Below are 26,348 nucleotides of genomic sequence, written 5' to 3'. Positions count from 1 at the left end.
AGGGAACCAAGTGAATCCACACTTTTGTGCTATCAAATAGCGCTGCAGCAAGCACAGCGTGCAAATCATATGGCCACATATGAATGTGTGAGAGAGGGTGGAAATCAGATGGCCACACCATAAAAACAGTGAAGTTGGGAGCTGGGTCCATACTCCATACTTCCGCTGTGAGTAAAAACACACACTAAGTTAGACATCATATGCTAAGAACAGTTGGGAGGGGGAGCTCCTCTAACTTCCTACCACATGCCCTCTTCAGATCACAGCTAGGATACCAAAAGGCTTTGCATTTAAGATTCCTGGAGGCTTTTTAACATGTGTATGCATGCACGAAACAAAACATAGTTAATTGTGAAACACTTAAAAATGGAACTGTTATAGTATATGCATCTGCTCCCTTTCTGCTGCTTGCTATGGCCACGGTTTTACCATAAGAAGCAATGAGGGGATTTTCAGAGGTGGCTGTCTAGACAGGGAGATGAGCTCCCTCAGAATAAGCACTGGGAAGCGAACACCCTCCTAAACATCCCAGGAATCAATTGCTTTTCAGGCCTTGATCAGGAAACAGTTCTGCACACGGCAGCAAGTCACAGAGGTACAAACTGGAAAATACTCTTTGCAGTCTCACTTTTGCCTGCCATGAAAAGGAAAAAAATAAATAAATCAAAAAACCATCAGAATAAAAACCTGTTAGAAACCTCCTCAGGCAAGGAATATGGCAAGGACTAAAAGCTTTGATGGCATTTAGACTCCTGGCAACACAAATCTTTTCTAAAATAAAGCAGTCTCTAGAATAGATAGCCAGATCAGACAATGACAGATCAGTAGTTATAAGTTCATGATCTTTCAGATGAGACATAAAACTGGGGTCCTGACCTTGTATGATCATTAAAGATCTCATAACACTTTTTGTGAAAAGAGGGTTGTTAATCCCACTGGTCTGGAAACAATCCAATTTAGATAACTACCTCAATCAATCTTACAGATTCATCTAAATACAGTACCCTCCTCTGTTCCCCAGGCTAAAATACTGCATGGTGTTTCTCTGGGCTGTTAAACGCGATGAACCGAGTCCTCCCCATCTCAGCACTAGGTGAAGCGATCTTTGTGCATGCACTCCTACAAGGGGGCTATGAACATTACTATTTCACAGGAACTTGGAGAGGCACAGAGCAACAGATGAGAGATTTATTATGGACTTTAACATGGTTCAATCTTCATGAAGCCCTTGCTACATTACAGTAGTTAGAAATTGGAGATTTCCAAATTTTGAGTGTTAACAGATAAGCATTCTACTGTTCTCCATTTGAAGTCTGTGCATTTGCCACTGAATAAATCTGTCCAACAGTATTCAGAAAGAGACAGAGACAAGACCAGGACAGCTTGATATTGTTTTAATTATGGCCGCCAAACACACAGATGGTCAGCAGGTGAAACTGTAGGTGGTCAGACCTGCAAGCTTTCAGTCATAAAGATAGGACTCTTTAGTAGGCATCAAGGGAAACACACAGGTTCATCCTAAGCACAACTTTGGGCTTACACCCAGGGTGACTCATAAGCATGTTTTACTTTCAAAACTTCTTTACAATCAGCATCACTGGGGGCCCCAAAGCTCCACAGAGTTTGTTAAATATGGAAATCCATAGGAGTGAATGAGAGAGCAGACAAAAAAAACAGAACAGAAGCTTCAACTGGGCTACTTAGTAAATGGATAGTTTCCCAACATAGTCAGTAACGATCTCTTAGAGGAATAAAGCAGCAATAAAATCCTGAAAACACACACAGCTTGATCTACACAAGACATGAAATGCAGGTGCAGTAAAATAGCACGGGATTTTTACTTCTATTAAAGTGTTAGAAGACAATCACATCTGCCACCAGAAGGATTAAGCTTTGAAACAGTGTCTTGACGTGAGCCTGCCTGCACACACGTAAAAGAATGCCTGGGCCAGGGTGTGCCTCTGGGTGCTAACAGCAAAGACTGACTTTGTCTTGAGCTCTCCAGTCATAACTGTCTGCCAAGGCAAGTACGTTGTTATTCTGCAGTTAGATGAAAAGGAAAGCTCGTTATCAAAGAAGTGCACAATTACAGTTACAAAACACCTCATGATTCTTTGGCATTACTAAACAGAGGCCTTGATTCCATTTCCATGAAAATCCACAAATGGATTCCCTGGGGAAAAAATCAAGACTAATCTTCAGATGATTTCAGGGATGTTCTCACCTGCACCTAACCAAAGCAGAATGTCCAAGTTTCCTTAACCTGGAAGGCCTACTAGGCTATAATTTTTCTGGTCTTTCCATTTACCACAGCTGTCTCACTATCTAACCAAAAGCCAAATGCAACTTTTTAAAAAGGATCCAAAAACATGCAGTTCCTTGTTCTGAACCTTCTCTGATGAACACACAGAAGCAGAGCACGTGACTTGCCTTTTTATACATGCAACTTCCCAGTAAAACTTCGTCCACTGCAGCCAGGAAATTGCTTCCCCCACAGCAGGACTCTCTCATGCTCACTCATTCCTGTTCCTCTCACACTGGGAGCAAAGCTGACAAGCCAACAAGGCACCAGTGAAGTTTAGCTTACAGTATGCAGTAAGGAGAATGGGGGAATATTTTTCAGTTACCAATTTAGTAAAGTTTGCTGCAGCAATATGTGGTTTTCTTGAAAACGAAGACTGAACTGAACTACTACCTCCATTTATCACACTCTGAACTCCTTGTTCCTATAACAATCAATTCTTCATAAATGTTCAGATGAGGACGAGCCAAGCCAGAAAGTAAGAATTTGATTTTAGGTATGACTTTTTGACACTGCCACATTTAAGTTCTATGTAGCATGACAACAAGGTGGAAACATCAGAAAACTGGGAAAACATTTTGCATCAGATCAAATGTTAGCCCAGTAGCTGGGGTGCTCTGAGAGGGGTCTCCTACATCATGAGAGATTACCCTAACCTCAACATATTGGTCTTTCTAGGGTGCATTGTATTTTCTCTCTAGTTTGGACCAGAAACTGCCTTCTGGAAAATGTTCCAGACAAGGGTTTAATGCGACTATAAAATTGTATTTTCTGTTTAAACGTAGGCCAAGAATTCCACACTAGCTACAGGCCTATTGCTTCTTTCTTCTATCTGCTATAGCAATGACCAAAATAAGTATTTACAGAAAGCAGTAAGCAAAGACTGCTAGTTCAAAGGAAAAGATAGGTTGCAAAATTAAGAATAGTTTCTTAACCTCTAGAGTAACTTGGTAGCAGAAGAGACTTATGTAAGCAATCAATGTATTGTCCCTATGATAACATTGACAATTACATGCTAACTCTAGAGGAGCTCTGCAAAATGCACATGGGTGCACCTGTTAACCTTTCCAGCAATGCAGTGCTGGGCTGTTGGAGCACCAGTGCATGCTGACAATGAAACCACTTGACTCCTGAGGAGCTGGAGTAGTTGTCCACAGTCACTGCTGAATACAAGCACCCAAGTTCTGCATTCTACTTTTAACTTGCAAATTGTACTTTATCAAAAATCCACCACCACCAAATCCGAGTTTCAGAGACTGTAAAATTTGCTGATGAGAGTGCTCATTGCAAAAAAGCACGGTAAGCATGCCCACACCCTCCTCCATGAATATTTTAAGTGTTCATGTAACAGCACCAAAAAAAAAAAGGGGGGGGGGGAGAAACACACTAAAAAGTATACTTATATTCCCTTTCTTCCCACTCCTTTTAGCAGTGGACAGACAGCAGGAGAGCACTAGCAGCTCCTGCCCAAGTAACTTCATCAATCCAAACCTGATCAATCTTCCAGAAGACAGTACCAAGAGGAACAAAAATGAGCCACCATCTGTGGCGTCTTATGGGTGGCAGCACAACTACAATTTTGTGAGTGAGCTGACACGCATGTCAGAGATGAGAGATGCATGATGCTTTAACAGAGAAACTTTTGTATCACTCTAAATTTATTTTTGATAATCTATTTGAAAGAAAAATTGATGCCAGGAGCAGCAAGCTGCTTTTTTGTGTAGAATGCTAACAACTTATCTTGACAGTTGCTGCATGGCACACTCTCATGGCTGTCATTGTATCTTCATGGTGTGTCACAAGCTAACCCTCCCTGAAACTACAATTCACTACCGGCAAGCAGTACCTGAAGGTAATTCAAAGCTCTTACATGCCCTGGTGCTCCGAAGAGATCAAAGAACCACCCTGAATGCACACAATGAGGGAAGCTGCTAACAAAAGCCTCTATGCACTCAAGTAGTCCAGAATATTGTTTTGGAGATGTGTTCATTGATTTTCTGAGGTAAAAGCTTACTGTGGTGAAGCGATAATGGTGAAGAAAAGTCACTTGATACACAAGCTCTAGCTTTCCCTTCAGCAGACAGATCCAATTGATTAATTACTAGAGTGTTCTCAAATATCCGACGGATCAGACCCAAACGGCGCAGCATGTTTGCACCACCTATGCAGCAGTCAATCCAAATCTTAAAAGTAAAGTTACAGCCTTCTGTGTTGTAAGGTTTCGAAACAGACACATTGTGCATGTTATTCATTGACACCTGCCCTTAGACGAGGAGCCGCGAGCTTTCACCTGAAACTCAGCAGCAGCATCTCAGTTCTCCAGTTAAACTATTGAGTTATTGACTGTTTCTGCAGACAGCCAAAAGAGTGAGAAAAGATGAGAAAGAAGCTGCAATTAGCAATGAGGAAAACTCAAAATAGACAGATTGGGAGGGAAAGAAAGCCTTGTAAAGGAAAACTGACAGGAAAGAAGATGCCAGAGAGCATGAGAGGAAATCAACACTGGAGAGAGCGGAGGATCCACAGCCTCAGCTCAACGTGAGATACCCAGAAGCAATGCAACCAAAAGCTGAGCCACATGCCGTATTCACCTGCTTACCATGTCCCACAGCTACTGGGACCAGGCTTCTCACGCCAGAGGGTCCCAGGGCCTGCCAGAGCCCCCTCCACATGCTGGGGACCTTGCAAACCACCCTGCAGTGAGGCCTCACCCGTCCTCCTTCCCCTGAAGTGGTGCAGGCAACCTCACGTAGCCCAAAAACACATTTATCACCTCAGCAGGACAAAAACCTCCACAGCCCCTGTGAGAAGGCACAAAAAGCCTCCTTCTTGCCCGGAAGACACACACCAGCCCACAAAATGCACATTTCAGCACTCCTGACCTGGTTCGTAGTCTCCACAGCCTATTAGCCGCTTTGTGTGATGGAAAACAGATAAAAATCAAAGAAACTTGTTGCTTTCCTCCTATGGCTGCTGCTGACCCTTCCACAACTCACTGAGGGCTGCTGGGCCATGCCCAGGTGCCCCCCTTCAGTCACCTGCCCCGGCCACAGCTGCCTCCCCTCAGCTCCCCTCAGCGCAGCTGGTGCCCCTGAGGGCATTCTGGAAAATTCCACACAGCCCCCTCAGCCCTCCCGGGCTGGCTGCTCCACAGGGGGACTGTGAAGGAGTTTCAGGTGGGCACAGAGGTCATCAGGGCTCACAGGCAATAAATAAATAAATAAATAAATATGCTGTTCTGGTCTCTGGAGCCACAGGTGTCACCAGTATCTGCTGGTAATACTCCAGCATAAAATAACTTGATCTGAATGTGGGCCAGGTGTCGTTTGGTCTAAAATGTCCTTTGTTAGCAACCTGCACAAAACACCTGCTCGGAGTCAGGGCTCACTGAAGGGATGTCTTCACTGTGGGTTTTCCCTTCAAAGGAAAAATAAAAGCTTTTGAAAATTAGGGCAAAGGCTGGTAAATTGTCATAAAGTTATTTATACAAGAAATATCAGAAGACTGCCTCTGTGAATGGAGAGCTTCTGTAAGCTGAAAGAAAACATGTTTTGCTCCCCAATTTGATTATGAGCTGGAGGCACCACCTCATTGCGGAAATCTGCAAGGAGAATGTTGTACAACTAGGAAAGTGCAAAAGCTGCCTTTCTGCTGTCTGACACCAGAAATGTGTTTGACCTGTAGCGTATTTATACACCCACACCTTACGGCTTCTTTTGTCTGTCCATGACTTCATCAGCAAAAGGTGTTCAGGGTTCACCTGATATTAAGGAGCCAGACAGAAGGTGTTAGCCAAGAAATGGATTTTTACATTCCACCATCAAACTGAAGTAGTCAGTAAACACAGTGGGATGCAACTGTGTTAATCACACAAAGCTTCATGTGTATATATATTACTGTTGTGAAGATACCAAGTGTAGACTTCTTACACTGGGGTTTTAGTCCCATTTTGGTTTCTTCCTTGCCTCTTTATTTTCTCCTTTACCATTTAATCCTACCCCTATGTGGAGTAGAGCCAGCTGCTGAGGTGCCTGTATCTTCTTTGGGAGCTGCTGTTGTTCAGCACAAACGGGCCACACACACCACCAAATGGGGATTCCAGCCTAGCAAATTCAAATCACTCACAGGGTGGAAGGGCCACAAATCAACTCTGTTTCTTTTAGGAATAACTCTTAGCAACACGTCAAATAAAACTTACTGAATTCTCCACATTTTCTTCAAAAGTATATTCAAAAATAAAAAAATGCAGAAAATCCAAACTAGGTTTAAGGTGTGTTTTTTTTTTTCCCTCAATTGCATCACAGCTGAGAAAGTTTGTTTTTAAACTAAAGAAAGCAATGCCCTCTAGTGTTCTGCAGAGAAATCTGTAACAAGGTTGCCCAGAGCTTTCTAAATTTCAAGGTTAGGACTGCTGTACAGTCTCAGTCACAGCCAAAGTTTTGAGAGCTTACAGCTGATGCACAACATGCATAAAATTTTTGCACACAAACATGGCCTACAGAACTGTTTGGGATCCTTTTCTTCCCTCCATTCCTGTTGCTTGCAACAGAACTCCATGCCAGAAGATGGAAGTATATTCTGGGCATATATTAATTGCCTAAGAAGCATCTGGGAAAAAAGGGGGCTTCTCAGAAAGAGACAAAAGCCTGATCCTTTCTTTCCCAGATTTCACAAAGTAAATGAAATTCACCTCCTCTCTCGTCACCTACAGATACCATCTGTGGACAGTTTTTTTACTTCATTCCCACCTGTGGCACATGACAAGTCTCACAGTACTCACATTGTATCTTTGCCATGTATACATAGCATTTGACACCCTGTGTCATTGACCCACCATACCTCACAGCATGTGGCATTCCCAATATATTGATAAAACTCCACACAGAACTATCCAAAGACAAGAAAGATTTAAATAAAGAAAAGAGCATTCTCATTGTTCCAAAAAAACTAGTTATCAAAATGTTTATTTACACCCTGTATACATTTAAAAACTCAGCTTTGCATTACACAAGAGGTTTTTGTAGGTCAGAAAAGCAAAAGATGAATTCCTTGAGGAAGGCAGTTCTTAAATGGCCAGCTAAGAGTTACTAACTTTTACCATGCATTCATTGCTCTTGAAAGACAACTGCTGGGACTGTCACCATCTGGACAGAATAGAAACTTGAATGCCTTTGATTAAACTTTTACTCACACCAAGTACTTTTGAAATAATCAGCAACAAGGAAAATGATTGTTGACCACTTTGTGCTTTTGTAGTTTCCCCCAGCTGCAGATCAAAAACTGCAACAGGAAAATAAAGATCAAAATGACACATCAGTTCCACCTATGTCCTATCTGAAATAAGAGGACAAAAAAGATGAAACAGTATCTTCTGGAAACTTAGGGGGTGTTGGTAGACTTACAAAACTTTCTGTCAGGTAGAAAGAATCTTATGTCTTTAGGCTAGGCATCACCCTGCACCTTCCAGAGGTATTTGTATATAAGAACAAAGCAAAAGAAATAACTTTAACAAGTTTTATTCATAAAAATTATTGAAACAAAAGTCTGCCAGACTGACTGTAGTTCTACAAAAACTATTGGATACAAATGAAACATCCACTTCAGTGAGACTACACTTAGGGTAAATTCTGGGCTTGACCTGGCATTTGTGATGAACACTTTAGGACACTACATTTGTAGCCCATGTGTTGGCAGCTGCAAAACAGAATTTGGATGTAGAAGTGGGAATCAAATAAGGGATTTTTAAAACGAGGTCTAAACTTAGGAACACCACTTAAAAATTTAAATTACATTCCCTTCTTCTCAGAAGGCAATCAATACATGTTCTAGTTAAACAAGCAGATAAGTTTTTTTCTTCTCTAAGGGGGAGTGGTTTCTGACAAGCATTCTCCCTGCAAATAAATTATTTCTTATCTTGTTATATATGTAAACAAATAAGGGAGAAAATGAAGCAGTTTAGATGCTATCCAAAAGACAGACAAGGTAAGATGTTGACTGCATTAGGAGCTATTGTTTCTTAGAGATCCGGCTCCATATATCTGTGACTGGTCATTTGCACAGAATATGATCCTGTATATGAAAAACTGCATGTGAAAGGAAAAAAATAGTTCACAGGATCAGCTTCTTCTCTGCTGTGCTGTCATTCTATTTGCAGGGGCAGTGGTGGAAAGGGACCGTTCAAAACCCAGGATAAAAAAAAAAAAGAAGGGAAAGACCTGGGGAACACAGACATCGTCATGAGAATTTACAATCTCCAACCTGAATGAACAAAATGGCTTTTTCAGTTCTTTCAGTTTATTCAATACTCCAGTGCCTCTTAGACTCATTCTTACCTCCTCCAGGAAGAAGTAGAACAATCTGAAAGAGAATGCAGGAAAATGCCCCAGCATTCATAATGGAGAGGCCACACACACATTGACATATCTTGAGGTTTGTATTGTACTGCAGGGCTGGGAGCATTCTACTAGTGCTTCACTTTGCAGAGATGCTGACAGTGTCCAAGCAAGACACTGTAACTGTCTAAAATGTACATAGTTTCATCTGTGAAGCATAAACTGAGCATTTCTGTTCTTCTACTTAGTCCTCCTCTTCCACAAGTGTTTTGCTATGAGACTAGCACTAGTGCATTCTCCTTATTTTCTTTCTGTATCACCGTCTGCAGGTACTTCAGTCGCATGGGAGGGAGTTGCTCATAAAGGTCAAATCCCAAAGGGCTCTCGGCATTCAGCAGTCTGTAGTAGAGAAGGTGCTTTTTCAGGGTCTGAAGAAAGAAATTACAGTCATTAAGCATGTCTTATAAATAAGAATCTAATCATTCCTCCCTATCTCCAACACAACATAGCAGGCTGCCAGACAATACAACTCCACCATGCCCAACATATTTAACTGCATCATCTTCAATAGAAGAGCTGTAAAAGGTACGTTTCTTCCAAGAAACACTTGATTTGCATGAGTTTTCCACTTCTGAACAAAACTCTGCTGTCTCCTCAACAACCCCCCTCAACGATCTCTTGCCAGATGCCAAAATGGGGTTTTGAGTGGAAACTATGAGTTTACCCTAGACACTAAACATAAAGGGCCAAATGACTCAGCTCTGTTACAGAAATGATAGACTTTGGCAAGATCTGTTAGGATACGGCAGGAGGGAAAGCAGGAAAGCAGACACCTCACATTTGTTTTGTTCTTTTGTGGGGAAAGCATCCAACTAAGAGTTAAGGGAGGTCCCTGCTAGCTGCCTGTTCACAGCTGTGCTACGACCACCCCTTTAGGACCTCTCACTATCCAGATAAAATACTGCTCCAGTAAGAGGCTCAGAAATACAGTACAGGAGATACATCTGTGTTCCAGTGGGCTCAGTGCATTGAGTTCAATTACAACAAGAACTGGATAATACTCCTGATAGCCACTGCATGTTAAAATCCTTCTGCTAATTTCTCATTCTCATGTTAGCAATGTAGACAAAAGCAAATTTCAGACTTCAAACACAAATTTAAATCTGTAAGAGTACCATGCCTGAAAAACTCAAGCCCCAGTAGCACACACTGATCCTTACGGATCCTACCTCATCCACCAAGAGCCACGTCTTTCGCAGCATGCTTTTCCGAGCAGCATCAGCCTCCTAAGAACAAAACACATACTTAAATTAATACAGCACAACACTAGCTTTGCCCACAGGCCATGCAGCACTCTAGAAGGATGCTCTGCTTATTATGATGATGGTCCAAAGAGCAGCTTGTTCCATCAGAAAGGCCTTGAGGTGGCAATCACTTGGATCCCCCTCCTTTTCCTCCTTCCCCTGACCTGATGCCCATCTGACATGTATTGATAGAATAAGGGGTAATGGCTTTAAACTGAAAGAGGGTAGATATATATTAGATATTAGGAACAAATTCTTCACTCAGAGGGTGGTGAGGCACTGAAGCAGGAAACCCCATCCCTGAAGTGTTCAAGGCCAGGCTGGATGGGGCTTTAAGCAATCTGGTTGAGTAGAAGGTGTCCCTCTTTATGGCAGGGGGTTTGGAACTAGATGATCTTTAAGGTCCCTTCCAACCCAAACCATTCTACAATTCTGACATCTCAACTATCAGGTAAAATCATAGATCAGAGGGGGAACCAGTGCTGGAGGCCCCAAGGCCACAGGAGGGTTTGTGCTTCATTAATTCAGGCAGTTAGTTATTCAAGAAAGCTGAAAGAGCATTCCACTCCTTAAGATTGCCCCAACAGAGGCTAAATCTGTTACAAGCTATGGAGCTGATCAGCTCCATCATTTGTGCTTCATTCTTTCCTTCAGTACAGTAGCCCACAGTTGCTGACTTGAAAGGTTTGTATAGGATTTGCTGCCACTAGTACAAGTTTCTTATTTTATAATGAATAATGGTTGCCATCTGCTCTCTCCTATGTGGATTCCAACCTTCAGACCTCAAATAGCTGCACAGTCCTCAACATATGTTTACAATCTTTGTTTTCAAGTTCAGGGTCAGTGATTCACCAACAAGCCACAATGGACTCTTGGGAAGAGCAGGTGCAAAACCCAAAGCTTCCAACCCTGAGGCTCTGCCATTCATTACCTACCTGTGTTGTACCATCTTGGGAGAAAATAAAGCTGTTCACGTGAGCCACAGCCACCACATAAAGAACAGGGCACCAGGTGTGGCGCAGTGCGCCAGTGACCAGCGTTCGGAAGTAGAGTCGCAGGAGGTTCAGGTTATCCTCAGGAGGGGAAGTATATCGCTCAAGAGGTACAGGAAACTGCAAGAAAACCACCCAAAAGCAACATTACTTTTTGTGTTGGGATCTAAGTAGTGAGGGGAAATTCAGGACTTTAGTGTCCCCTTCTCCAGTTGTTTTGGTGCACACTCCCGTGTAACACAACACACCTCAGTGGCACAGCTCCCAGTTGGAGCAGAACTGTTGCTGCCCACCCTGACTAATGTGATGTGCCTTTGTCAAAGTGCCCTCAAGACCTCTTCACCTTTATGAAGAAGTGTTTTAGTGGTCAAGTGACTATAGTTGTTTTTGGGCACAGGTAAGAAGAGGTGTTTCAAAGTGAGGAGACAAAGTGCTTTCAGCAGCATCTCCTGCTAATGCATCAGAGAGGCTTACACTGACCTATGCATTTAGTGAGAAAAAGAAAGCAGGTATTTATGCCAGAGTTATCGTTGCTATTAAATGAAGTTTCCAACATTTTCTGACTTCACCATCTAGCTTTGAAAAATAGGTCATAAAAGCTTTTAATAACAACTTGGTTTTGTTTGCTTCTCTGTTCTCCAGAAAACCAAATATTGTTCTTCTCTATTTTTATACGTCTTCTAGCACCAGCGTTATGTATTTCATTTTAAAGCATCTTCTTTGCAAGATTGAAGACAATCATTGACTACACTCAGTAAGTCTTCAGTGACAACATGGCATCCATGCCAAGCTTCAGTCTTTGGCTACAAAGACAGTACTACTAAAATTTTTACTGCCCTGCCCACTAGGGTATGCTTAACTTATCTTAAGACAAAAAGGGAAAAAACACCTCCCCACAGATGATTTTGCTCAGATTTTCCAATGCACGTTTTGTTTTCAAGCAACACAGCAATGAAAACATTATCCAAAGTATTGTTTAAAAAAAAAATCTGAGCACATGAAAAACAAAGCATAGAAACCTGCTTTGAAACTTTCTCCATCATAACGTACGTCACAATTCTGATGGCATTGAGGGATTTGGCATTGCGGGATCAAGGCAAGATAAAGCATATGTAGAATGAAGAATTTCATCTGGAATAGGGCGTTCAGCTCTACTTATATTTGCCGAGGCGATCGGCTCCGGGGCAGACGCGTTCTGCAGCGGAGCGGGGGATCGAGACAGGCAGGGCTTTTTTTCCGGCATCGACGCCACCCGAAGCAGCCGAGGGAGCCGCCAGGACCCGGCAGCCCTCGCGAGGGAGGCTGACGAGGCGCAGGCGGAGCCAGCAGCGCCCCCTCCCCGGCCGTTCAAAAGCAGCCCCTAGGGAGCGCGAGCGACCAGGGCGGGGCGCGGCAGTTCGCGCCGGTAGGGAGGGCCCCTCGCCGCTCCTTCGCAGCGCGGTCTTTCCCTTCGGTACCTGTAACCTGCCTGCGAGGAACCTGGCCATGGTAGCAACCAGGCAGAAAACCATGGCCTCCGCATCTCTTGCGGCCTCTGCGGCCGCAGTCACCGATGTGGCCACTCAGACGGAGGGCTCGGGGAAACGCGCAGCCATCCAGGTCTTGGGCTGCGGGGTGTGCCCGAGTCTTCTGTCGGTATCCGACAGCAGCAGCGAGAGGTATGCCTGTGGGAGGTGTGCCCAGATTGAAGAGCTGCTCAGCCAGGTAGCGGAGCTTCGGGAGGAGGCGAGCAGGTTCAGGAGCATCAGAGAGTCAGAGAGAGAAATTGACTGGTGGAGGTGTACTCTGCCCTCTCTGAGACAGACTCATGAGCCTGCCATAGCACAGATGTCTCCTGCTACACAGAAGACAAAAGTTCCCTCATCCCGCCAGGCAGTAGGAGGAGACCTAGGCCAAGGGGAGGAATGGAGGCAAGTTCCTGTTTGGGATGGTAGGCGAGCCCTGTCCCTGCCCACCTCACCTTCCCATCTACCCTTATATAACAGGTATGAGGGTCTAGAACACGACAGTCAGAACAATGAAGCAGGCGAAAGCCCATCCCAGTTGGAGAGGATGCCTAAGGCAAGGCAACCTATCCCCCGCATTGCTACGTCAACTGTCAAAAAAGAAAGAAGGGTTATTGTCATGGGGGACTCCCTTTTGAAAGGGACAGAGGGCCCAATATGCCGGCCAGACGCAACCCACGGGGAAGTCTGTTGCCTCCCTGGGGCTCGGGTGAGAGACTTCGCTAAGAAAGTCAAGCACCTGGTACAGCCCACCGACTGCTACCCGCTACTGGTCTTTCAGGCTGGTAATGACGAGGTAGCAACAAGAAGTCCAAGAGCGATCAAAAGGGACTTTAGGGCTTTGGGGCGACTACTTAAAGGATCAGGGGCACAGGTTGTGTTTGCCTCTGTCCTTCCGATAGGGGGGAATCGATGCTGACAAAGAGATTCATCACATTAACACGTGGCTCCAGGACTGGTGCAACCGGCAGAATTTCAGGTTTTTGGTCACGGGAAGGTCTACGCGACACCGGGCCTGCTGGCACCAGATGGGATGCGCCTCTCTCAGAGAGGGGTGAGGATTTTTGCTCAGGAGTTGGCAGGGCTGATAGATAGGGCTTTAAACTAGAGTCGAAGGGGGAAGGGAATAAAACCAGGCATGCTGGTGATGAGCTAAGGGATGGTGTGCTAGAATCAGAGGGACTGTGTGCTAGTGAGGCCCTTTGGTCAGCTACACAAGATGCTGCGTGTAGGGAGGCGCATTTGAAGTGCTTCTACACAAACACACGCAGTATGAAGAATAAAACGGATGAGCTAGAAGTCTTGGCCCAGTCTCACAGCTATGACATAATCGGCATAAGCGAAACCTGGTGGGATGAGTCCTGTCGATGGTGTGTTGCAATAGATGGTTACAGGCTCTTCAAGAGGGACAGGCAGGGTAGGCAAGGTGACGGGGTGGCAATGTATGTGAAGCATGGGCTGGACTGTGTGGAACTTCACATTGGCTATGGCAAAGTTGAGAGCCTCTGGGTAAGGATTAAGGGATAAACAAATAAAGGGGATGTCGTTGTGGGAGTCTATTACAGACCACCTGGCCAGGACGACAACGCCGATTAATTATTCTTTGCAGAACTAAGAGATGCCTTGAGATCAACTCCCCTTGTCCTAATGGGGGATTTCAACTTGCCAGACGTCAACTGGGATCACCACACAGCTGACACGAGCAAGTCCAGGAGGTTCATAAAGCACCTAGATGATAACTTCTTGGTGCAGGTGCTAAGAGAGCCAACTAGGAAAGGTGCCCTCCTAGATCTGTTGCTGGAGAACAGAGAGGGTCTTGTGGGAGACGTGGCAATTGGCGGCCGTCTCCGTCATAGTGACCATGAAGTGGTTGAGTTTAGAATTTATGGTGACAGAAGGAAAACTGTCACCAAAACTTCAGCCCTGGATATGGGGAAAGCAGACTTCAGGCTGCTCAGGGAACTAGTCAGCAAGGTCCCCTGGGAAACTGCTTTTGAAGGCATTGGCGTCCATCAGTGCTGGTCAATCTTTAAGCACTGCCTCCTAAAAGCACAAGCTCAGGCGATTCCAAAATATCAGAAGTCAGACAAGTGGGGCAGAAGGCCAGCCTGGCTGACCAGGGAACTTCTACTGGAGCTTAGGCAAAAAAAGAAAGTGTACAGCTGCTGGAAGGAGGGTCAGGCAACGAGGAAGGAATACAGGGATGCTGTTCGTGTTTGTAGGAAGAAAATTCGTGTGGCCAAAGCCCAACTAGAGTTGAAGCTGGCCATGTCTGTGGGAGACAATAAAAAAGGTTTTTTTAGATATGTGCACAGAAAAAGGAGAACCAAAGAAAACATAGGTCTGCTACTAGATGGGGAGGGTCTCCTCACAGACAATGACATAGGCAAAGCAGAGACGTTTAACGCATTCTTCGCCTCTGTCTTCAACACTGATGATGGGCTTCGGGACCCGGGGTACCCTGAGCTGGAGGACCATAACAGTGGGAATGACAAACTCCCAAGCGACCCTGAACGTGTGCAGGAATTGCTGCTCCACCTGGATCCATACAAGTCCATGGGTCCAGATGGGATTCATCCCAGGGTGCTTAAAGAGCTTGCTGATGTCATCGCGGGACCTCTCTCAATTATTTTTCAACGATCTTGGGAATCTGGAGAGGTCCCATTGGACTGGAAGCTGGCAAATGTTGTGCCAATTTTCAAGAAGGGTAAGAAAGAAGACCCTAGCAATTACAGGCCTGTCAGTCTCACGTCAGTGCCTGGTAAAACTATGGAGAGGATGATCCTTGAAGTTATTGAAGCACACCTGGGGGACAATGCAGTCATTGGTCCCAGCCAACATGAGTTCATGAGGGGTAGGTCCTGCCTAACAAATTTGATTTCTTTTTATGATAAGATCACCCATCTAGTCGATCAAGGGAAACCAGCTGATGTGATCTTTTTGGACTTCAGCAAAGCTTTTGACACGGTTTCCCATAGGATCCTACTGGACAAAATGTCCAGCATACAGCTAAACAAAAACATCATGTGATGGGTGAGCAATTGGCTGACGGGCCGGGCTCAAAGGGTTGTGGTAAATGGGGCCCCATCTGACTGGCAGATGGTCACTAGTGGGGTCCCTCAAGGCTCCATTTTAGGGCCAGTCCTCTTCAATGTTTTTATAAATGATTTGGATGTAGGACTAGAAGGTGTTTTGAGCAAATTTGCCGATGACACCAAACTTGGAGGAGTTGTAGACTCAGATGAGGGTGGAAAGGCCTTGCAGAGAGATCTGGACAGATTGGAGAGCTGGGCGATCACCAACCACATGAAGTTTAACAAAGGCAAGTGCCGGGTCCTGCACCTGGGACAGGGCAACCCTGGCTATACGTACAGACTGGGCAACGAGACGCTGGAGAGCAGCCCCGCAGAGAGGAATCTGGGGGTTGTGGTTGACAACAAGTTGAATATGAGCCAGCAGTGTGCCCTGGCAGCCAGGAGGGCCAACCGTATCCTGGGATGCATCACGCACGGCATTGCTAGTTGGTCAAGGGAAGTGATTGTCCCGCCCTACTCTGCGCTGGTGCGGCCTCATCTCGAGTACTGTGTGCAGTTCTGGGCACCACAGTACAAAAAGGACATTAAACTGTTGGAGAGTGTCCAGAGGAGGGCGACGAAGATGGTGAAGGGCCTAGAGGGGAAGACATATGAGGAGCAGCTGAGGTCACTTGGCCTGTTCAGCCTGGAGAAGAGGAGGCTGAGGGGGGACCTCATCGCAGTCTACAACTTCCTCGCGAGGGGGAGTGGAGAGGCAGGTGACCTATTCTCCGTTATCACCAGTGACAGGACCCGTGGGAACGGTGTCAAGCTGAGGCACGGGAAGTTTAGGCTAGACATCAGGAAGAGGTTCTTCACCGAAAGGGGGGTCGCACACTGGAACAGGCTCCCCAGTGAAGTAGTCACTGCACCAAGCCTGTCTGAATTTAAGAAGAGATTGGACTGTGCACTTAGTCACATGGTCTCAACTTTTGGGCAGACCTGTGCGGTGCCAGGAGTTGGACTTGATGATCCTTATGGGTCCCTTCCAACTTGGGATATTCTATGATTCTATATTTGTGGAACTAGAACAGAGACAGGGAAGAGCTACTGAGAACAAACAGATCAAGAGAACAGAGTTATCATTAAGAAGCAAGTCAGAATATCTCGGCTTACTTGGCTTAAGAAACAAAAGGCTCATCTGGCCATAATTATATAGAAAAACTGGCTGCAAGGCTACTACATCCAGAATGAAAGTATTGCAACCACATGATGCAAAGCATTGATCTCATGTAAACTGCTGGTTCACAGTTGCTTGAATATTTTTTTTGAAACGTTGTCTTTGTATTAACAAACTTTAGGCAAAATCAGGTGTCAACTGGTATTTTGCAAGGGACATAGAACTTAAAGAGAGATAAATTCCATGTCTTATGCTCTGCTCATTCAAAAGAAATGCAGTCCTGCACTTAACAGATCAAACTTTCTCACTGAGGGACCCAGTGAAGCACAACTCCAGTATAACCAATTGTGGAAACACGGTCTGAGAGGAAAAAACAAGTGTTTGTCCATGCACTGCAGAGGAAAAGGTTCTCACCAGACAAAGAAAATACTTACTTAATGGAAAGGTAATTTATGTCAGAAGAACATCGGGTGCAGAGTAGCCCTTCATACATACAGGCCATAAATGAGGAGCTTCTCAACCATCAGAAAAAGCAGAGCACGGGACAGAAAGCATTACTATTCTACTGGACACTGAGGGGTGAGGAAGAGATAAGTGCTGGGAGGATGCCCAAATCAAGGTTGAAGAAACACCCAAGAGCCCAGTATCTCAGAAACGTGCAGTGACAGGTAACTACCATAAGCCAGGATTACCTGCTGGAGCGGCACTCCCAGTGCCCGCAGGATACTTGTGTGCTCCCCAAAAACAGACAGACGCAGATGAACACTGAAACGCTTCTGCAGAGGTAGAAGAACAAAGACTCCAAAGAGTGGATCTCCAAAGGAGACGCCTTCAAACTGTTCCAGCAAACTTATATAGAGATCGTGGAAGGAAGCCAAACCAGGGAGTGGAGCATCCAAGTTTAGGGAGTCTAGCACCTTGGGCTGGCAGTAGATAGAGAGAAGGGCAGCTGTGTAGCAGTGGATCAGTGCTTCTAGAAAGAGGTCACCACCTGTGAGGAAGACACACATAAGTCGTGCAAGTTTGGCAGCAGTAGGGATGCTCTGAAGGGTTTTAGCACGCCAGGTTTCCAGCAACAAGACCCACTGAAGGTTCCAGGTCACAGTGTTGACTAGATCAAGTGGGAGAGAGTTCAGCACAGCCCCCCGTGTCTCTGCATTAGTCACTTTGTTGTAGAGGCTGATAAGTGGAAAGAAAGGCCAGTCTGAAGGCAGGATGGGCCCTTTGACCTCAGGAAGCAGCATTGACTGGATGAGGTAATTCCGTCCTTCGTAGGATGCTTGGGAATGCACAAGGGCAGGCTGCAAGTGAACAAAATGAGAGAGGTAGCAGGAGCGGATGACAGGCAGATTCTGGTATGATTCTTTCAGCAGGGCACCACGTGTAGGCTTTGAAGATGCTGCTGCTGCAGAGGCAGGCTGTGCCAGTTTGGCACTGGTACCCAGATGCAGGATATCAGAAAAGTCAGCTGCTTCTGGCCCTCCAGTTTTCCCTTCACTGTAAGACAGAAATAAACATCAGTTAAAATTAAACAAACAAAAAACACCACACACACCAAACGCCAAAAAAAATAAGCAACACAAAAATTCATCTCTATGATCTCCCTGGATCCGGGAGAGTAGTAGTACACACAGCAGTTGCAAAACTTTCTGCAGCATTCAGTTATAGTAATACTGTGTGCCTGTAAAGCATCAGCTACCTTGATATCTACAGGAAATTCACAGAACTACATCTGGAGCTAGCAACATGAAGGTATTGCATGAAAAACCTCTGCACAATGTCAGCGCTCTGTTGTGGAGGATGAATCAGTACGACAATTCTCACGACAGTAGCTTTGCTGCTTGCAGTTGCAACTATACAGACTGATAAATTGAAATGGAGAGAGGGGTGCTGTCAAACCCATTTGCCATGATTTCAGATCAGAGACTGACCATTGTCTCTGATTACTTGTGGAAATTCTTGCGAAATAGTGCCTCTATAGCAGATACTTGCAAGAAAATACAATTTAAAAAAGCTTTCCTTTTGAAAGGCAATTTTTCTGGAGAAGTATGGTATCTCTTTGCAGCATATTGGTCCAACCTCCTATACAGAAGCACCATGGCAAGTTTCAAAGTGATTAGGATGAACTAAAACTGCTGCCATCTTGGCTAGACATGGGAGGCTTCATATTCGAGATGCTCAGGATTTCTTCCAGTAAAAGTACATCATCATTGTCAAATCAGCAAAAGTTTATGTAAGAAATTGTATAGTGAGGGTTAGAGAAAGACTTAGTGAGCTTTTCAGAGTAGGTCAGGTTGCAATGTGTTTTGTATGCTCACTACACTCAGCACAGTAGATGTTGGACCTTAGTGAAAATCAATTCTACCAGGAATCACGGGACTCTGGCCACAGAGGAGATCAAAAGAAAGTGGTCTTATTTCTCAACAGGGCTACACTGGAAAGAAATCTGCAACCACGCTGTTGGTCTGACTGGAAGGCTCCATCACTTGAGAATATGTCAATGAGTATCTACAATTTGAATACAAGCCCTATTAAAGGCAAAAATTTACAACCAAATTCCAGTGCCAACTTCTGCTTTCTTATCTTTCCCAAGCCTTCCCACATTACAGAAAGAAGGAAAAAAATGCAAAGCTTACGGAAGAAACTCTGGATTAAAGGCAAGATCCAGCAGGACCTCATAAGCCAGATGCTCGCTCCCTGGTAACAGACGGCTTAGCAATGCCAGGGCGACGCAGTGATGGAGCGAGGCATGCTGTCTGTAATCTGGACAAGTGCCCACCTGCACAGAAACAAAACACCAGGTAAAAACACTGTAGCATTTGTCAACAGGGCAATCAACAAGGACGGAGACAGCTGAGGCAGAGATCTCACTAGAAAATTAGAAACTGAGGCACCGTGAGCACTGTCAGCATTCATACGGACATTCTTCTGCTTCCTCTTACTGCCCTAGAAAGGCAGACACAGTTTTCAAGTGTGCTGTTAAAAAGTTCTTCTCACTCTAGCCCAAAGACAGGAAAAAATACAATTTTGCCATCCCAAGTATTTTGGATCTAAATCCCCACATCAGCAACTGTAAAGTGAAGATACTCTTTGCTAATGGCGCACAACAGTCAAGACAGCAGAAGAGTCACCAGACCTAAGCCAGCTACATGGAAGAACCCTGACGGCCAGTTGCCAGTCTGACACGTTGAGTTACAGAAACCGAGGTGAACTCAATTCCTGGGGTGAAAGAAATGAAAGGACCAGCAAGGATACCATTCTCTTAGCCAACGCTAACACGAAGTACTGCAGATGATATTCATGGCGCAGCATCCACGCAGATGAGGGAGTTACAGAGGGAGGTCCAGTCTGCCAGCTTTGGTGCAGATAATCCTTCAGGCCTCCAAAGCTCAGTACAGAGCTGTACTATAACGGAATCAGAAGCAGAGACAAATACTACTAACACAGTCCATGCATGGAGGAAAGTAAAACAGTCCTCTCCAAAGTCTACCACCCCCTGCTTTCTCCCGTAAGAATTTCTGTTGGCTACTCCAAAAATGATATTTAGAAATGGCCTGATAACTACCTTTCTGCCTTGGGGCTCACCTGCATCCATCATGACCACCCCTGACATCAGGTAACTGATAGTCACTGCCTACATTTTCCACTTTGCTTTGTAAGACAGAAACCTGGTCAGCCACTTAAAAGGTTTTTCTCTCATCTAGCAATATACTGCTATTAGTAACTGATCAGCTAATTAAACATAAGATCACAGAGGAAAGCTTTGAGAAAGCTTATGCTAGGCACTCCATCTCCCTAGGACGCTGCCGTTTCCTCTTCAGAGTTAGCACTCTTCCATGACTCACTCTTATTCTAACAACTCGGGGCGACAAGTGGGAAGAAACCTTTCCAACCACTCTAGCTTTCATTCTCTTATTTATTTTTATCCCATTTTCCTTTGTTATATATCCTTCAACCATCTCTCTTCCCTCCTCTGACACTCAATTATTTTGTTTAGCCAAACAACAGTTGCTTAACCCTTCTAAATATTCTTTATAAATCCATCCTTTAAGCCTCCTTGTCATTTGACACCCACTTTATAATCCCAGCTTCCCAGTGTCAACTGGATATTTGAGTTCAAAGACAGGATATTTTTCAGATCCTTGTTTCAGCCATTCTGAAAATGGGGGTATTTCTCTCTATAGTACTTTGATATTTTTAAATTAAAAATATACAACAATTCTATTTTAATCATCTTAGTAACATCATTCTTAAGCCTGGGAATACACAAACACTAACCTCCCTCCCAAGTATACTACCATTCACATAGAATTTATAGTGAAAAAGTCTATACTCACCTTGCTGATCAGCCCTTTGTGAATGCGAGTGATGCTATTGATGAGAAACAGGAGGGCAGTGAGGAAGGGGAAAGGGGACTTGGAACCAACTAGGTTCAAAGAAGGTTTGCCTCCAGTACAACTCAAAGATATGATGCTCAACACAGATTCAGGTCCCGGGGAACAGGACAGAGGATTGCACAAAGCAGAACATGGCCTGTGTGAACAAAGAACGAGAGAGAGATCAGATCAAAAGCACGTCATGAATTCTTATCTTCAGTTGAATAGTACATGATGTACAGAAATACTGATGCACTGATACATCTCTGATGTCAAACATTTGAAAGTATTGGACCCTTGATTAAAAAAATTAATAATATATATACACATTTCCCCACAAGCATACGTAAGGCAGGCTGATAAGTCTGCCCACACATTTGGAACATTTCAAAAATAAACTGTCAAGCAAAGCCAAAAGGCAGCTTGTATCTAAAACTGACATTGCAAAAATGCTGCCCCTTGTGTTGGAATCTTTGGTGATAGAAGCTTCAGATCTTATTTTTCAGTCATGAAATAAGATGGGCCAGACACTCTGGTGACCATTCAAATGCCACTTAAAACCAAAAATTTAAGTGCCCCTTACATCATACATTCTTAGAAGCAACTAGATATTTCCCTGGCTAGAAGTTAAACCTTTCAGGTTCCCCCTCTTCAAGGGATTGATTCACAGGCTGGTAGTGAGGCTCCCTCTACAGCAGAAAGACAGAATATCTCTGCAGTGCTCGACAGTTCCGGGAGCCCAAGACAAAACTCATGTTATCCAAATGTCTGAAAGGACAGTTTGTCATCCGGCCTTTCACGTTCCTGCGGTGGCTTTCAAGGCCCTTGTGGAGCTCTGCAGGAGCTTAAATTATGTTATAAAAGAAGCATCATAAGAGCACATGAACAGTATATGTACTTCCCCACTAATGTAAGACGGACTCAAACTGATGTTATTTTCTTCTTCTTCTTGTTTTTAAATCAGGGAAACAAAAAAAAGAATCAAAGCCAAGAGTGACTAACATTGATTTGGAATTGATATAAAACACAGCTACATGAAGGGTAGAGATGCAGGCACTGCAGCAGCACCAGTAGGCGAGGAAGAACTAGAGAACCTCTGTAGCCATCCTGCCTTTTGCTATGAGCAGAGGGAGGACAGAGCAGGGTGTAGACACAGCCCTACTGCACTCTAATTCACCCAGCTATCAGTGTCACACACATGGGGCACTTAGGTACAAGGTAAATAAATGGTAGGATTGGAAACATTTGAAGCAGAACTGTGCTCTTTGATATATTCTAGGCCAACATTAGAGAATTTCTTTGGTGTGAGTGGATTCTCAGTCCCTGAACCACTGAGCTTTGTCCATTCCTGACCACGCAGTACAATGGGCTCCCTTACGTAGTACAGCAATGAGACTCCCTTAGCTTCAGGCAACTGTTTCTTAGCAATGGAATGATTTTACCTGAGTAAATCCCACATGCTGCATATGGCTGGCTGGCTGAGAAGAGGCTGCAGCACCTCAGATGTCAAACGTTCCAGTTCTTCTAAGCAGTCAATTGGATTGACCGATGGCTGCATAAAACATGGGGAAACATGGGAAAGCAGAAAAAGACAGGATGATTTAATTCCTCTCTCTGTTGTTAGTTAGCTCTTTGAGACACGTTATCATCTACGTACTGGTACTGCTATGGGTTAGAGCTGGCCTCACTGCTCAAGGTGTGGAAGCCGAGAGCTGGCACCTCAAGGTGTCCTCAGTACTCAAGTATTAAATGCATCACAGAGAATTCTTACTTGGCTGGAAGTAAGGGAGCAAGATTCCCTAAACGAAAACTTGCCCTAAGTGGCTAACCCCACCCTCCCCATACTATCTATGTGCTGATCTTCCCATTTAACTTGAAGAAAACACAAAGGTGATCAGAACTACCTCGAGAAAGCAGAGTGGCATCATGAGGGTCTTGAAAAAAAATCAACTGTATAAAGTGCATTTGACCTACCCATCAAGACATGGCTGTGGATGAACACTGCACAGGGGAGGATCTGTGGCTTTTAGTGAACCATCCGAATTCTTCCGACCCTAGTAAGCAATATTCCAGGTTGAAGGAACATGCTGGCAAATTTTTACTGTACTTTCCCTTCATTAGTATGCTGCTTTAGGATACAGAAATACTTATTTCCGTAACAAAATCTGATTTTCCCTCAGGGAAAAACTCTCTCCAGAAATCAGTCAGCAAACTCTAAAGAAGATGTTAACCTCAGTTCTTAATAGTCTAACAAAAATATTCTAAGGTCCCAATACTCACTAGTCTAGTTACCATACAGGTTGATTTTTTTTTTCCCTACCCCATTAAAAATAAAAATAAATTTTAGTAGCATGTTTGATTTTTCAAATCAGACCAGCTAAACACAGGTAGATGATTACATTTTTTTTAATGGAAATAAAAATTCTTACGGTATAGTTCAAGGACCTAAGAAATAATTTAGGCAGCCGCTCTTCTGGTGTATCTGTAAAGGTTAAAAAGGAATACTAATCTCTTTAAATAGTCACCCTGGTTCTCTAACACTCATGACCTAATGACAGCAGGTGAAAGGTGCGAACGACCTTTGGAGCACTGAAGATAGCTTTGAAAGATACTGGCAGTTTCCACCCCAGCCATGGCAAGCAAACTCAATTGTTTGGGGCAAATTTCAGAGGAGTTGCAGATGTCTGGATAACTATGGGCATTAAATTATCCCCACACCTTGAAGACAGCTCTCCCAGGTCAGAACTTGTACGCATTAGTTGGGCAGTAAAGAGGAAACTTGCATTTATCTTCAGAACATGAATCTTTAAGATAGCTTTAAGATAAGTATAAAATAACACACTGATGTATAACCTTCGATGTATAACCTTCAGAAAACTCAGTTTAGAAGATGGTCACATACAGTGACTGGGTTACAGAATTTGACTTTGAATGTCAGTGGGGCAGCAAATAAATTTATCTTTATTGCCTCTTATCCAAAGTTCATATGGTATGATCCTCAGCGCTCAATCTTCCAACCAGGTTATTGCAGTAACTGTCCACATGTAAGCTCTCAGACCACAACAAATGCAAAAACATTCAGCTTAATTTAGCCCACAAAGAGAAAGGACTGCCAAATATGACCAAATAGGTCATATTTGCTGCATGCTATGGTTTTCAGCAGTAAATCCAAACAGTCAGAGTATTACCACATACCTTGATTGAGACTCCAAGCCCAAAGGAAGAAATGAAGACAGTGATATTTTGCATTGCTAATCTGAAGGATCAGCAAATTCATTTGACCCTAAACGCCACCCACTCTAGATATGAGGTGTGGTAAACAAAATCTAGTCCTCATTTAATGTTCTTCAATACCCTTCTTTTTTTTTTTTTTTTTTTTTTTTTTTTTAAGGTTTTTAGTGGTAATATACAAACTGATGCTGGTGAGGTGAAAAGACACCCTATATTTTTCAGGCCTTACCTGTTGGCTGCAAGCCCTGTAATAAACTCCCAGGTAGATCATATAAGTTGTGGTCAGAGGCTGGAGAGTTTGCCAAGTTTCTGTCTGGGATATCTCCTGTAGGATTTTTTTCAGACCAGTCTCAATGAAAGGCTGTAAGCCTGACACGTGATTCCATGCTACTGGAGGAGGCGGAATCTGTTCACTAGCTTCTGAACTATTGCTGAAACACAACAGAATGACAGGATAGTGAAAATCTCTCAAAAAACAATTCTCTCCAAAACATCATTTGATCATAAATCATAAATTATTTGATCAAAACATCATAGCAAGATTTCCAGTTCCATGTAGCCCAGAAGACAGAAGCCTAATGACAATCACTAGGGGAAAAACAAATTTGCACATTCCCACGGACCAAACCAATCCAAACCACTTTAGGCAGAAAGGTCAAATGCAGAATCTACTCATTATAGTGAAAGTTTCTTCATCTGTATTATTTTGTCCTTAAGTTATGCTCTAGATTTACTGGACATGTTACCCCAGTATTCAGCTTTGGTTAAAATAGTTCAGAGTTTCTTTCTTTGGACTAGAAAATGTACTTGTGTCTTCAGCAACTTCTACTGCTTTGACATATACCAAAACCAAATCCACTGCCAAGTTCTCTCAATCCTGACCCACCTTAGTCTCTGCAGAGAGGTTCTTTCCTCCAAACCTCAGAGAGGTTTTTTTTTTTTTTTCTCAAGGCTAAGTCTGAGGAGTTTCCTAGCTCAATTCAGCAGTGCATTTTGCTAACGCTGCCCTTGTAATCCATTGTTAAATGCACATTTTTACTCCTCCCTCTCATCATGCTAGGAGGCATACAGCTGTCTACCAGTCTAGATATCCCTTCTGACCTCACATCAAAGGGAACACACTCCAGCATTCAGGGATTCACACGTGGAACAGTACACCACCCCAAAACAAAGAAACAGAGAAGGGAACAGCCAGGTCTCCTAACCAAAGAGAAGAAATGCGGGACACCAACTGCTCAAACAAACAGCACTGGTGACAGAGGGCCTACCTGCTCAACTTGGCCTGCAGCTCCACTGTGCAGCCTGCTGTTTGTGTCACGTGCATCAGCAGAGTAATCACTGCTGTAGCTCGCTGGACAGACAACTCACGCATTGGGTTCTTCTCATGGCAAGAGCTGAGCAACTCAGGCAGGGACTGAAGTATCCTCACCAGCACAGGGTAGAGATCCCTATAGTAAGAATCATAGAATAAATGATGTTGGAAGGGATCTCTACAGATCATCTGCAGTCCAACTCCCTACTCAAGCAAGTTTGCCTAGGAACGTGCGTAGCTGGGTTTTGAGTATCTTCAAGAACACAGAATCCACAATCTTTTTGAGCAATCTGTTCCAGTGTTGACCACCTTAAAAGTATAAGAAAACCTTTTTTCTACCGTGAAGTAAAATTTCTTGTATTTCAATTTATGCCCATTGCTTCTTGAACTTTCTCTGCATGCCATAGGAAGATCCTGGCTGTATCTTCTATGCACCCTCCCATCACACGTTTATAAGGATTGCTAAAATGAGATGATGAGAACAAACACCACCAACATAATAAAAATAAACAGACATGGGAAAAAGATGACAGAAGGACTTCTGTCATTCCCAACTCGACTGAATGGAACCTACCCTGCCTCCAAGCATTGTGAGCAACTCTTGAAAAATGTCATTTATTTTATTCTTGTTTCTCTAGTTCTGAAATGCTCAAAGTGTCTTTGGTTATAATCATGCAAATTTAAGGAATCTTCTGCTGCTTCTCTTTCCTCAGCATTATTTACCATGCTAAAAATTATATACAGTTTTTTTCTCTATTAACCAAGACAGATGATGGGGCTGGAGAACTCAAAATGCTGTT

General features: G+C 43.9%; 1 protein-coding gene across 5 annotated transcripts in view; it reads right to left on the bottom strand.

Annotated features, from left to right (window-relative positions):
- Window positions 1-7,233: 7,233 nt before the first annotated feature.
- RPAP1 (RNA polymerase II associated protein 1) overlaps window positions 7,234-26,348 on the bottom strand; it is a 46,664-nt gene continuing 27,549 nt past the window's right edge. For 4 of the 5 annotated variants that reach the window (XM_035539722.2, XM_050711321.1, XM_035539721.2 and 1 more), the window contains 10 exons: window positions 25,505-25,684; window positions 24,466-24,667; window positions 22,448-22,557; window positions 20,967-21,162; window positions 19,885-20,034; window positions 19,266-19,408; window positions 17,322-18,126; window positions 10,874-11,050; window positions 9,864-9,920; window positions 7,247-9,062 (listed from right to left, as the gene is read on the bottom strand). In XM_035539722.2, the coding sequence (XP_035395615.1) occupies window positions 8,907-9,062; window positions 9,864-9,920; window positions 10,874-11,050; window positions 17,322-18,126; window positions 19,266-19,408; window positions 19,885-20,034; window positions 20,967-21,162; window positions 22,448-22,557; window positions 24,466-24,667; window positions 25,505-25,684 (2,176 nt within the window). In that variant the 3' untranslated portion in view covers window positions 7,247-8,906. Of the gene's footprint in view, window positions 9,063-9,863; window positions 9,921-10,873; window positions 11,051-17,321; window positions 18,127-19,265; window positions 19,409-19,884; window positions 20,035-20,966; window positions 21,163-22,447; window positions 22,558-24,465; window positions 24,668-25,504; window positions 25,685-26,348 lie in introns of all 5 variants that reach the window. The other variant, XM_035539719.2, reaches the window with a different exon arrangement.

This window comes from Cygnus atratus, chromosome 5 (genome assembly GCF_013377495.2).
Source record: "Cygnus atratus isolate AKBS03 ecotype Queensland, Australia chromosome 5, CAtr_DNAZoo_HiC_assembly, whole genome shotgun sequence".
Classification (NCBI taxonomy): Eukaryota; Metazoa; Chordata; class Aves; order Anseriformes; family Anatidae; genus Cygnus; species Cygnus atratus.
The sequence above is the reverse complement of the archived record's forward strand: the minus strand, read 5'-3'. Positions and strand labels throughout refer to the sequence as shown.